This window comes from Petaurus breviceps, unplaced genomic scaffold, assembly GCF_028583685.1.
Source record: "Petaurus breviceps papuanus isolate PSGF00001 unplaced genomic scaffold, PetGlider_PUasm1.0 90330, whole genome shotgun sequence".
In the NCBI taxonomy this organism is placed as follows: Eukaryota; Metazoa; Chordata; class Mammalia; order Diprotodontia; family Petauridae; genus Petaurus; species Petaurus breviceps.
The window spans coordinates 1782178-1796323 of NW_027187219.1; the positions used below are offsets into that span (position 1 = coordinate 1782178).

Here is a 14146-nt window from a genome sequence, read left to right on the forward strand (position 1 = left end):
AGAGACAGAGACAGAGAGAGACACAGAGAGAGAGAGACAGAGAGACAGAGACAGAGACAGAGAGAGACAGAGACAGAGAGACACACAGAGATACTACCTTCTCAAAAACGATGATGCTGAGAATAAACGTGTGAAGATGGAGGTCTGATCTTCATCCCACATCAGAGCAGCATACCTTTTCACATTTGGAAAATTGACTTTAAAATTAGAGGATGTCGGAGGTCATGAACAGCAGGACATGACCGAAGAAATGCCTAAGCAGCCATAGTTACTTCAGGCAATGGTAACCCGGGGCCCAGGTGGCATGGAGGGTAGTGTGCCAGGCCTGGAGTCACCCCTACCCACTGTACCACCTGGCTGCCAGAATGAGAAAGAAGTGCCCACATTCTGTCACGTAAGCACGAGAAAATTTAAAAAAATTCTTCATCAAATTTCAATAGGGATGAAAGTGGGAGAAAAAAAACGGACAGGGGGAAGCAGGAGAGAGATTACACTGCCCTTCTTGCTGTTCCTGGAGTGCCAAACCCCGTGTCCTGACTCCTGGATTCTCACTGACTGGGCTCGCTAAGAACGCTCTCCTTCCTCGTCTCCACCTGGCTCCTCTGGCTTCCTTTAGGTCTCACTTTGAATTCAGCCTTCTGCAGTAAGCTTTTTTCTTTCCTCTGTCCAAATGCCCTCACCCCGTCTCCAGCCCCCCCCCCCCCCCCACATCTGAGATTGCTTTGCATTTACACTCTATTTATCTTGGGTGTTTCCAATAGTTGGCTCCCCCATTAAAGCATAGTCTCTTTCAGAGTTAGGATGGTGTGTTTCATTTTCTTTGTATCTCCCTCCATCCATGAGCACAGTGTCCAACATATCACTAAGCTTTTGCGTGTTTGTTGGCTTTTGTCTCACACACACGCATATGAAAGGTCATGTATAATATAGTTCTTCAAAAAACAAAAAAAAACCCCCGCTATGATGGCTTTTTAGGGTTTCCTAAGTAGTCCTTTCCCTTATTCTTTTTTCATGTCTTAAAATCTTTGTTATGGTTTATAGCTGTTAAATTCATGACCAAAATTAAAAAAATAAAACAAGAACAAATATCTTTCGCAAAGACAAAAAAGAGGAATTATTTGTTACTTCCTATGTTGGAAATGAAACAATTCACCACGCTGAGAAACTCTGCTTGTTATAATTATTATCAGCATCTTTTAAGGCACAGAAAACTGTAGGGGGAAGGGCAATGTGTCAGGGGGAAGCAAGAGGACAGCCCAGAGCGAAACCTCAGGAGAGAATTTCCTATTCAGTGAAGTTCCATCCATTGACTAGGCAGTGTGTGAGGAGGGAGACTTGAAGACCAGGAGACCCTGGAAAACCTATCCGATTGGACAGGCAGGCACTTCAGGTGATTCCTATCTCTGCTTTGAGGTGAAGTTAAGACCCAGGGAAGATGGGGATGGGAGGGATCCAAGGGGGCCTTTAGTGGGAAGGAGTGTTCAAGTCTTTGGGTCTGATCAATCTTTTCAGTCAGCTGTGCCTCCTACCCTTGGGTCAGAGACAGAGCAGTCTGGGTTGTATTAGCATGAAGATAAAGGTTCTTGGGTCTGTAAGCAGAGACCCACTGGACCTTGCAGTTCTGATTTTGCCCAGGCTGAGATCCTCTGAAGAGAATAGGCAAACACTTCCAGCTCAGGAGCAGCCAGAAGTCTCTAGATATTCCCTGGGCATTAGGTACAACGGGTATGGTTCATGCTGTCTTGGAACTCCTTCTGCCTTGAATTTCTCAGCCCAGAACTCATTGCCTGGTTCTCAGGTATAACTAGGGACAAACATTTTGCAGCAGTGAGCTGACAAGTTGGGTCATGATGTTGATGAAATCTCCCCTTTCCTTTGGAGACAAGCAACCCCACATTTCTTTTTTTTTTTGAGGGGGGAAGGCAAGGTAATTGGTGTTAGGTGACTTACTCAAGGTCACACAGCTAGTAAGTGTGGTCAGGTGTCTGAGGGTGGATTTGAATTCTGGTCCTCCTGACTCCAGGGCTGGGGCTCTATTCACTGCATCACCTAGCTGCCCCACAACCCCACATTTCATTGTGCCAATGGGATTAATGCTGGGAAAGGGAGAAATGTCTTGAGGGCTGGTTCTCCTGAGACAGAGCCTTAGCTCCCACTTAAGCACCACTCCTTCAGTGCAGATCATGGGCCCTTTGTCATCTCTGAGAGGGATGGAAGGGAGGGGACATTAGAGGTCAGAGGCCAGAGAAATTCATACCCAAACCTTCCCTTCCCACTTTCCTACTCTTAGGATTTAACTAATTAATATAAAGCTCACTTCAAGGTCTGCAATGACCATGAAGTTTGGCTTCCTGGTCACTCAGGAATCTCTCTTCTTTTTTCCCTGACCTCCCAAAGGACTCCCTTCTCTTAGAGCTTTCCAGAGGTATATCATAGATTTCTTTTTTATGAATTCTCTTGTATAGTCCATCTATTCTTCCCAGACACAGGTAAGCTTTGGGTAATGAAGGGCTTGTCTTCTCTTGCCCCTTTTCCCAAAGCACAGATGAACCCAGGACTTGACTCTTTACTACAGATGTAGTAAAGGATCTGTGGAGTCAAGGCATCAGAATAGGATGGACCCCTTTCATCCTCTTAGGCCTTCCCACTCCCCTGAGAGAGTCCTGTCACTTTAAGGGGGTAATTGGGAGGAGTCTGTTCTGCTTCTCCCTTGGAGTGAAGATCTGATCTGTGGGCTCTGTGCCTTGCCTACTCCTGGCATAGGATGAGGATGGAAATATTGACTGGTTCATTTTCTTTTTTTTTTTTTAAAGCAATTTGGGTTAAGTAACTTGCTCAAGATTACATGGTCAGTAATTTGTGCATGTGGTGCTAAGTGTCTGAGCCTGGATTCAATCCCCAGGTTATCTCGACACTGGGGCCAGTGCTCTTACTCGCTGTGTTACCTGGTTGCCCCGACTGGTTCATTTTCATGGCCACAAATGGGTGATTTGTTAAATCTGGTTTCTCATAGCAACCTTTAAGTAAAACAAATGACCCAAATGTTTGTATCCATTAGTTCCCTCTCAATCAACCAAGCAATCAACAAGAATTTATTAATTGAGGGCAGCTAGGTGATATAGTGGATAGAGCACCAGCTCTGGAGTCAGGGGGACCTGAGTTCAAATCCAGCCTCAGATACTTGACACTTACTAGCTGTGTGATCCTTGTAAAGTCACATAACCCCAATTGCCTAAAAAAAAATTATTAAATGGCCTCTAGGTGCTTAGCACTGTTCTAAGTATGTTACATGGGGGGGGACTATTTTTTAAAATATTGAGACATTCCCAATTGTCCTAAGAGAATCAAGATACACAGGCAAATGGTGGCAGGGAAAGAGTGTTTAGAATTCAGCAGTCATGAGTTTGTGACTCTCTAAGACCATAAGATGCTGTGCCTTTTTTTTTTTTGCTTTTGTTTGGAGGTCAATTGGGATTAAGTGACTTGCTCAAAGTGACATGGCTAGTAAGTGTGTCAAGCATCTGAGGCCAGATTTGAACTCAGGTCCTCCTGACTCCAGGGCCGATGCTCTATTCACTGTGCCACCTAGCCACCCCCAATGCTGTGTCTTCATAAGGACCAGTAAGTGGCAATACTGATTTGATTATTATTCCCCGAGCATAAGTGAAGAGAGGGGATAGGAGAGTAGGCATGTAATGTCTTGTAGATGGCAAGGTTGTCCTTGCTATATGGACTCTGGTGTCTTGGTAGATCTCTAGATGGGATGGAGCATATTACAGGCATCTGGGTCTGCTAGAAAGAGGACGATGCATTGAAGATTCACTCACCCATCCACCTGACGATCCAGGCATCTTCATCCAAGGGAAGGTTGTTTCCAAAGTTGAGTGCACTAGCTTTTTAGGTTTACTTCCCTTGAATACCTCTGGGGGTAACATTCAAAGTCTCTATAGAACCTGGACCTGAGTCGAAGTGATAGCCAAGCCCTTCTAGTCTGGGACACACATGCACATGGTGACAATCAGCCTCAAACCCCATGCAGGACATTTCACTTTGTTCTGATCTAGGCACAGAACTCAACACCCTTGTCCATGTGCCTCTTTGGTCATACCCAGGATGAAGCAAATCCATACCCACAGTTGGAAAAAATAATCTTCATAGCATGTGTCCTATGTTGGCTATTCAGGAGCACTATCTTCCCCTGTGAAAGATGGGACCTCTTGTCTTTCAAGGTCTTTCACACCCATTTCCTCATTTTATCCTTTCAACAGCATAAATCTTTTTTTCCAGGTTAATCATTCCCCATTTTTTTAATCAACCATAATATGGCATAGTCTCCAAGCTCTTAATCATCCTGGCTGTCCTCTGTTGCATGCTCTCCAGCTTATCAGACCCTTCCTAAAACGTGCAACTGCAAAGGGAATACAATAATCCAGTTGTGATTTGATATGGGCAGAAGAATGCGGTACTGTCAACTTCATTATTCCAGGCATTCTTCTCTTTGTGTGGCCCAAGAAAGTATGAACTTTTTTGGGTTACCATTTCAACTTTCTTTTGGGTGGGGGGAAGGAGGCATATTGAGCCTGTGTTTCAGCTGAGTTCTCTTGTCTTCTTATAGCACCACCAGTGGCCTCATGGACTCCCAGGAAACTCCAAAGGGAATGATCTTATCCTATCCTCAGCCCGGTTTCATCTCCTTCTCACAGGGGCCAGTGCAGACACCTGTGCAACTCTATAAACCGAAAGCACCCCTGCAGAAATTCCTGAAAGCAGAACCCAAGACACTGGGGGTCAGTCAGAGTTCCCTACTCCTTGTGAGAGCATATTCATATGTTTCTAGCTGGGAGTAACTTATGAGTTTGTAGATTTGGCAGCCAGAGGAAGCTGCTTTTGCTTTTGTATCTGCAGCAATAGTGTCTGGCAAAGAGTTAGAGCATGAGGAATGCTAGTGGGATGATTAAGCTACCTTAACAATTATTAAGATTTTATTTTTATACCATGAGATCTGAAATAAACTTCAAAATCCTTTACTCCTCTCTTCCCCCATTGTTTTAGAGTTGAGGAAACTGAGGCTCTGGCAGAGTTAGAGGGACGTCTAAGGTCATAGAGATAATACATAAGAGACCACTATTTTAACCCAGGTAAATGGTTCCAATCCCAATACTCTTCCCAGGGTTTGCATCTCAGGCAAATCTCTCATTTTACAGGTGGGTGAATGAGAGAGATTCAGTGACTTGCTGGTGTGCAGGTATTGAGGAGTAGTACTCACAATCTGAATACATTTCTTTTCTTAAAATTCAGTGCTATTTTGATTCTCTAGGCTGCCTCAGCTATGTGACCTTCTCAGGGCTTAGTAGAGCCAGGGAATGGCTCCATGCAGTTAGGATATATTTATTCAGTCTTAGGGATAGATATTAGCACGCTCTCTGAATGCCCTGCTCTGAACAGTGCCATAGTTGGACCTAGAGAAGACCCAGGGCTTTGTACCAACTTTGTGTGGCCCTAGTCTAGACTCCTTTTAATTTAGTCAGGGTGGTAGGGAAGTAAAAGAGAGATGTTCCCATTGACTATGGAGGTAAGGATAAATGGCTATCTATAAATTGATGCCTTGGAGCATCTGCCCTTTCCCGTTGTCCTAGGGAATAAAGTAGGGATTTCTGGTGAAATTTCTGTTTTTTTCCTATTCTCTTCTCTGTGATGATGTCAGATAAGAATGACTAGCAGGGAATAGGGTAGGAAGGCAAGGGGCACTTGGGGAAAGGAAGAAAAAATAAACAGGATATCTCTCAACGGTGAGATCCTAAAACCAAAGGGAACATTTCCTTATGTGTCAATACCGTCCATGTGATAGACCTTTCTGTTGATCTCTCCTCATCTTTTTTTGGTTCAGGGTCAGGGGTGTAAATATTTAATAATGGATTCTGTGAAAAAATGTATGCAGGACACATTTTAAAGTTTAATCTGCACTAACATTATTTGTTACATCAATTAAGTCTAGACAATCAACAGAATATTGAATCAAATCCAAATTTGGGGGATTGTCGACTTCTGAAGGATAAATGACCACGCTGATAACTGAGTCATTGGCTTCCTCATTTGGAGTTTCTCTACTGTATTCCTATATCCTGGAAAGAGCTGGTTCGTTGAACCAGTAAAAGACCAAGGCAACAATCTGAAACAGCTGAGAGCAGAAAGGGAATTACACGAATCCTTTAGGACTATTTAATTAAGTTCCATTTTTGTTTATCCCCTTCCTGGAAAGCGAATTATTAAGTACAATTTATTAAATTATTAACTAATGCTTAATAAGTGTTTATTGATTGACAGTCTGACTTGGGCACAGAGAGGTAAACTAACTTTCAAGGATGTCAGTAGCCCATGTACTAGAGAGAGTGGTTATTTTAGGCTTACTTCAATTCAATGAACATATTAAATGCTTACAATGTGCTAATTACTGGGGATATAATTAATAAAAATAAAGAATCCCTGCATTCAAAGATCACAATCTAAAGAAAGAGATGAAACATATCAGGAGGCAGGAAAACATAGACGGGGGAGTTGGGACACCAGAAGGTACCCAGCTCAGGAAAGGGACTTTTCTGTTCCATGGATCTGAAGCAAGGTAGGGCAGCAAAGCAAAGCAGAGTGATTTGAGAGTCCGATGTCTGCCCTCTAGAAAGGAAGGTCCTGGGAGGAGTTTGGTTCTCCACCCTTAATCCCTCCAAACAGAGAGGAGAGGAAGCCGAGGTTAGGCAGGGTCAATCCAGGCTTGAGTTGGCAGCATGTCTCTATCTAGAAATGATTATCCTAGCAGGGGCATCTTGTTTCATGGAATTGAACCCAGGCAGGGCAGTGAACGGGAAGTAAACACTCAGTTATACTAGTTTTCCAGATAGGGTTCTCTTTCAAAACCTGCCAACAAAGCCCACAAAAGCTATGCTAGCGGACACTCTTTCTCTTGGTTTTGGAGTAAACCTGTGATCTCATTGGTGTAAAATGCTCCTAAAGGGGGAAAATGCTTTATTAATGAAAATTGGCACCGACTCTACAACATATTCATAGGCAGTGACTCTGAGGGGATTTGGGGTAGAGTGATGATAAGTGACTTCCCCTGGATCCCGAAACCAGTACAGGTCAAAGGCAGGATTTTCACCCAGATCACAGGGACTCTAATGCCAGCTGTTTTTCTAGTATGCCACAATGCCTTTCATTTTCTCCTTACTGAGAATAATCATTCAAATTTGTAAACCTTAGAAATTTGCTAAGTACTAAATAGAAATTATCTTGGAATTAAAAAAATAGTTTAAAAATTAACTCAATAATTTTAAAATAAAAAACTTAAATTTATAATCTGGAGCTATGATTTCATTGTTGTAGAGAAGTGTCAATGAGGACATCCCCTCTACCAGCGCAGATCCATTTGTAATCTTACAAAGTGACCAGGGGCATTAGCAGCTGAATGATATGTTTGGGACCACATGGCTAGTATTTATATGTAAGAGATAGGAAGATCACAGCCTAGATCTTCCTGATCCTTCAGAGAGTTCTCTCTCCATTGAGTGTCTCTGCCTCTCTTGCACACACATGTTTAGAGGATTTTCAAGTTGGACAAGACTATAGATCTTCTAGTTCAAAGTCCTCATTTTAAAGATGAGGAAATTGAGACCTAGAGAGAGGAAGGGACTTGTCCCAATTTATAGAGATTTTAAGTACTAGATCTGGGGATTGCTCCCACTTCTCCCAAGCAATTAATCAATTAACCAGTTACAGACTTTCATTAAGCCTCTGCTACCTGCCAGATACTGTGGACTCCTGCCAGGGCCCAGTGAGATTCTGGAAAGGAAGGCAGGCATTTGAGGAAGGCAGAAGACCATTGCCTCCATTTCTAGAGAGAAGTGAATCAGTCCTCTGTATGCTCATGAGAATCCTTTTTCCTTTTAGACCGTACAGATCATGATCGCCCTGATGAACTTCAGCTTAGGAATGATTCTCGCTCTGATTGTTTTGGATCCTTATAGACACGACTCTTTTCTGTTTTACACTGGCTACATATTCTGGGGAACAGCATTTGTGAGTAAAGTTAGTGACACTGATTCTGAAATGTAGAGTGTTTCCTTTGTACCTAGAAGGCAAGTAGGAACCTGGGTGCCAGCAACATGTCTCCTGTACTCAAGGTTTCCTTTTCAATATTTCCAGTGGTGGATTTGGGGAAGGGTTGATACACAAACATACATACATAAACAAATGTGTATACACACATATCTATATCTCATTCTCATATCCCTGCTCATTGACTGTGATTCTAGAGTGAATTTTGAGTCACTCTCCAGAGAAGCTCATAAGCATCTCATTTCCTTTTAAAAATGATATGTGTAACACTTTTATTTACTTAATTGTAGCCTTAGAGAAGAATGGACTCCCCATAGTTCTCTGGGCTGTCTCACACACCCAATATATTATTATACTATCAGGTCATGTTTTCCCAGAGCAGTGGTCATGTGGTTATCATACAAAGTCATTCAGAGTCCTAGTCATAAGCCAAGTGCATGGGTATATTCACCCTTATGATTTGCTACCAGAACTCTTGAGACCTATTAGGGGTGCTCTACATTTATGCAAAATCAGTCACCTTTGACTCACTCCCTTTCCCTCTGTCTCTTTTTCTCTTTCTTCTCCAACTTTCACCAAGTCTAAGCCATAGGAGGCTAGCACTATTTTCCTTTTTAGCAGGGTTACTTGACCTCAGAGTGATTTGTGCTAATTCTCATTATGAAAGAAGGCAGCCCTCTTTACTTACTCTTTGTCTAACTCTTTAGGAGGCTCCTGGAGGGTATGATGGATCCATAAGAGACATTAAGTTCTCAGGGATGGGAGAGGCAGGTCTTAGTGACTAACTGTGTAAAAGTGTGCACAGTAGGGACAGAAATGGAAGTTTTAGGGCATTGATTTATTCCCTGTTCTGCCCATAGTTCATCATCTCTGGCTCCCTCACCATTGCTGCAGAGAAAAGAACCACAAATACTCTGGTGAGTGACCTTCCCTTTTTCTCTGCAGCTCAAGAGGAAGACAGTTCTGATCTTTTCTGTGCCCTCTGAAAGGGGAGGGGAAAATGGAAGTGTTATTGAGAGAGGGTCTCAGCAACACTTGTCTGGGCTATAGTAGGCTTGCCTGGTCTATGACACATGACTGGGCTTGTAACTGAGGACCACAGAGGAGATGAATCACTATTGATTGCTCTCCCATTATTCAGATGACTGCCTGGTAGATCCTGCAGTCATACTGGCAGAAGGAAAAATCATTCTCTTGACTTTTCAGCTCCCTTGACCTCCTCAGTTATCTTTGTGTAAAAAAGGATTCCCATACACAGGTTGCATTGCTTAGTAGAATGGAAGGATTCTGAGAACTGAGCATCTTCTCCCTTAGTCCTCGCATTCCCAGTGCCTGATGTACTATCTCGAATACATAGTATGCACTCAATAGATGCATCTTTCTCTTGTTGCTGTTGGATGCACATGTGAGTCTTGAACAAGACTGAATACATGTACCAACTCCATAACTGTGTGTTAATGGGTTGACCCTTCTTACATGTTTTCAGATCCAAAGCAGCCTGGCAATGAACATTGTTAGCTCAGTGGTGGCTGGGCTGGGAATCATCCTTTTCTCAGTCAACTTGGTAGTGATGGATAACATTTACCACTATTATTGTCACGAAGAAAGTAACTATGATGTCTGTGCCTTTGGTCAATCTGTATTACTGGTGAGTACTTCCAAACTGGGGTCAATTATGATCATGGATCTTTGGAGCTAACAATCTCTACAGGTCAGGGCAGAGACGTTTAGGCTTCTGTAGAGGTATGAACCTTTGAGGACAAGTGGTTTCCTTGGGTTGAGAAACAAGAGGAAATTACCCAATATTTCTGGCTTTATTCCTGCTGTCTGAGTCAGAAATGTGAATTCTGGGAACTCCAAAGGTTAAAAAGCAATGGACATTTCCATTCCATTGAATTCATTCCCATCAATTTGGTGAAATTAACAACAACAACAATCAATCAATCATCACCATGTGTGAGGTGGTAAAGTCTGCCCTGGGTGTGTGACACAAAAAAGGTCAGGTGGTTTTGAAAGAAAGCTTGGGGAAGTGGAAAAGAGACAACTCATTTTTCACTTAAGAAGGGGGAGGTGAGTCAAGACAATCTTTAAGGAGTGAATGCCAACTGTGATGGATCTTGAAGGAACAGGACTCCAGCAGAGAAACATGGGGTTTACTAGAGCCTATTCCTGGCTGGTTGTTGGTACAGGGAAGACCATTGAAAAAGGAGAGAGTAGAGAAAGATTTGAGGCTAGAGTATGTCTAAAGTGAGCCTAGATGGAGATCAGGAAAGAGGATTGAGTTCAGCCAGTGATAAAGATCAGAATATAATGAAGTCTGGAACTAGAGATTAGGTGCACATTTGGGGAGCAAGAGCTCTTCTAACCACGTCCTTGCTCACTTCCCCATTCCTTAGTGGATGATAAACTCTTAAGTCCTGATCAGGTCTCTGAGTGGTGACTGCAGGCAGCAGTGGGGGCTTGCTGCCCCCAGGGAGTTACTGATGATTTCAGCAACCCAGAGCTTCCAAATCTGGGAGGAAAACAGACACAGAAATTGAACCTGGTTAGAACTCTGTTTCCTTTTAGGGTATTTGGGGTTTTCTTTATCAAATAAACCTGTGCTGAGAATCCATGACATACCCCGATGGATACCAGCCTAGTTTGTGTATGGAATGGAACACAAGGGAAGAACACTTAAGGGATCATAGGCAGCCCAGTTTGCATTTCTGAGCTTCAGTTTGCTGACATGCAAAATGGGGATGGAATTACTTGCACAATATATCACACAGGATTATTGTGAGGAAAGTGCTGTGTGGATCTCAAAATGCCACTGACATATGATGTATCATTATTGTTAATGATAATAATACATATCATTCACATTATACTTTAAGATTTATCAAGAGCTTAATGAATGTCTTAAATTTTGTTTCAGGAAAAAGTCCTCCTGTCTTGCCCCACTCAACACTCCTTTTTACCTCATTTCTTCCTGGGTTGTCAGAAGTGGGTCCCTATATCCACCTCTCACCATTTATTGTCTGTTTGGTTCCTCTTTCCAGGGAATCAATGTTATTCTTCTGATCCTAACTATTTTGGAATTTATCGTCTCCCTCACCATCTCAGGCTTTGGCTGCAAGATAAGCTGCTGTGGCCAGAGTGAGGTAAGTAGCTGAAGTCATGTGGTGCCCTGGTCACTTTGGAATGTGCAATGAGGCTGCTGCTTGGGGGGTCAGGAGGTAGGTCTCTTTAGGCACAAGAGAGGGGACTGAAGTCATATCCTTAAGTCTCATTAACTAGGGATATTTGGGTTGTCTTGGGATTCCTGGCGCATCTTTCAGATCTTGGTATTCAGTCTATATAAAGAAGAAAATCACAGGGTCAGTTTTTTACCTCTCTCCCCCTATTTTAGGTGAGTTCAGAGAGCAATCCTACTAAAAGTGAACTTGGAGAAAGAGTGAGAGGACCCGAGGGGAAGGTGGTCATTAGCTAGAAAGGTGGAGGGAAGAGAGGAGAGTGCAAAGAATGGCAGGACACGAGAAATTGGTTCCCCAGTGCCCTCACAGTGCCACCCTTCCAGTCTCATTTACCCAGGGCTTCAGCCTTAGGATAAAGGTGAAGTTGCTAGAAATGTTCTGCCCTTACAATCCCTTCAGCTCTATTCCTGCACACCTTTGGGGGACTCATGTGCGGGCTTTCTGTTGGCCTTGTAGGTCACTGTCTTCATGCCTCCCCCACCCTACGTGATAGAAAACCCAGCTGCTGAAGCCTGCAAAGGAGGGACCACACTTCAGAGCCCAGCTGCTGACACAAGTGCATTTCCAGGAAGCTATCCTGACAGTTTCATCTAGATCACGTTTCCTTGTTCTCAGGGAAGGTTCTTTGCCTCGCTAGCTGTTTCTTAATGAAAAATAAAACAAATTAATTATGGTTTCCTGGATTTATTTGCTAATAGTCCCCTATGGCTTTGGGGATGGACTCCTCACTTCCTCTTTCCTTTCTTTCATAAAAATCCCTTGATAATGTCAGTGTTTGCTCACAACACTGATTTCTTTTTTCCCCCAATTTTATTTTATTCAATTTGTTTATCTACTTTTAGTTTACAACAGTTTCACAATCCCTTAAGTTCCAAATTCTTCCCCCTTCCTTTCTTCCCTTCTCTGCACCCCCCCCCCCCCCAGCCATGGCAGCATGCAAATAGGCTCTACAAATACCTTCAAATTAAGCATTAGTCAGTTTGTAAAGAAGAATGATAACCAATGAGGTGAACAACGAGAAAGAAAGAATGAAAGAAAACTAAACACAAAAGAGAGAGCAATTAGTTTGCTTCAATCTACATTCAAACTCCATAGTTCTTTTCTCTGGATGTGGATATCCTTTCCATCATGAGTTTTTTGGAGTTGTCTTATAACCTTGCATTGTTGAGAGGAGCCCAGTCTATCAAAATTAGTCATCACACATACGATGTGTCTATAATTGTGTGCAAAGTTCTCCTGGTTCTACTCTCCTCACTCAGCACCAATTTATATAAGTTTCTCAAGGTTATTATGAAGTTATTATGAAGTCCTCATTTCTTATAGCACAATAGTATTCCATTACATTCATATACCATAACTTGTTTAGCCATTCCCCAATTGATGGGCATCCCCTTGATGTCCACCACAAAAAGAGCTGCTATAAATATTTTTTGTGTAAATGGATCTTCCTTTCACTTGTATGATCTCTTTAGAATACAGCCCTAGAAGTGGTATTGCTGGAAGATAGGAAGATACATTGATTTAATCTCCAGTGCTAGGGGCTTCATCTTTTTTGATATTTGGCCCTCTTGTGGCTCCTCTAACCTCTGACCTCCCGTCTCCACCTTGCTTTCCTGTCGGAGAGCCATTGGTAGAGAAACTGACCCTAATCTCAAAGTTTCTTCATCTTTTCCTGACCCCCAGTTGCCAACAAAATCACAAACTCCTTTAGAACTTCTTCTTCTTCTACTACCAAAGTCTCCTTTTGAGGACTTTCTGCTTCAATGTGGTACAGGAGAAGGATCTCTACACTAGAAATGAAATTCTTACCCCTGATACTTGCTTAGACATTGTCCAGTTTAACCCTTTCATATTAGAGAGGGAAAAAAAAGGAGGCTCAGAGAAGTTGAGACTTTCCCTGATTGACACAATTATTATCTTAGAGCTGGGATTCAAACTTAAGAGATTGTCTCCAAATCTGGCATTCTTTCCACCATACCAACTATTTCCCTGTTTTATGAGAGAAAGTAACTCATGTCCCTTCTTTTGGCTTCTTTCATGAAATTGGTGAAAATCTTCTACAGAGAGGACTAAAAGCTTTGCTAAAGACACACAACTTTAAGTAAACGCTATGGCCAACTTCCCAAGTGGTCTTTTTCCATCCAGCCAAGCATTCTTTTTTTGGTTTGTTTTTTGGAGGGCAATTGGGGTTAAGTGACTTGCCAAAGGTCACACAGCTAGTTTTTGTGTTAAGTGTATGAGGCCGGATCTGAACTCAGGTCCTCCTGACTCCAGGGCCTGAGCTTTACTCACTGGGCCACCTAGCCACCCCAGCCAAGTACTCTTACCACTGCATTTTGCTGCCTTTTAGCATATAAGAGAATCTATAATTGAAGCCCAATATTCTTAGCTCCATCACAGGACAAATTCTCCCCATAAACCTTGTTTTATTTTAAGCTTTATGTAAGTTATCTCCTAGCATACTTGGAGAATATTAAATAGTACTGTTTGATATCCATGTCCTCTAACTTTCTTCAGGGTTTCATTGAGCAAAATAATCAAGGGTGAAAGTCAGCGCAGATGCCTGTGTGAGGATTATGTGACAAATAAATTTTGTATGCACCTAAGTAGTTACATGCTGTCTTCCCCATTAGAATGTGAGCTCTTTCAGATCTGGGACTGTGTATTAGTTTTTCATTGTGTCTCCATCAATAAGCACAGTGCGTAGAGTACAAGTAAGGTCTTACTAAATGTTTGTTGACTGCTGCTTCTTACATACATATATGTGAATAGGAATATAATATAGTTATTTTTAAAGCAAGCTC

General features: G+C 42.5%; 1 protein-coding gene across 6 annotated transcripts; it reads left to right on the forward strand.

Moving 5' to 3' along the window:
* Positions 1-1206: 1206 nt before the first annotated feature.
* LOC138177083 (membrane-spanning 4-domains subfamily A member 4A-like) lies at positions 1207-12015 on the forward strand. 6 transcript variants are annotated; one of them, XM_069108071.1, is made up of 8 exons: positions 1207-1390; positions 3751-3867; positions 4616-4811; positions 7939-8067; positions 8967-9023; positions 9593-9754; positions 11148-11249; positions 11799-12015. In XM_069108071.1, the coding sequence occupies exons 3-8, from the start codon at positions 4632-4634 to the stop codon at positions 11934-11936; spliced, it is 768 nt and encodes a 255-aa protein (XP_068964172.1). In that variant the 5' UTR covers positions 1207-1390; positions 3751-3867; positions 4616-4631; the 3' UTR covers positions 11937-12015. The 6 variants fall into 6 exon arrangements, with proteins under 6 accessions (XP_068964172.1, XP_068964171.1, XP_068964170.1 ...); XM_069108070.1 differs by lacking the exon at positions 3751-3867 and having other exon boundaries at positions 1207-1413; XM_069108069.1 differs by lacking the exon at positions 3751-3867.
* The last annotated feature ends 2131 nt before the right edge of the window (positions 12016-14146 follow it).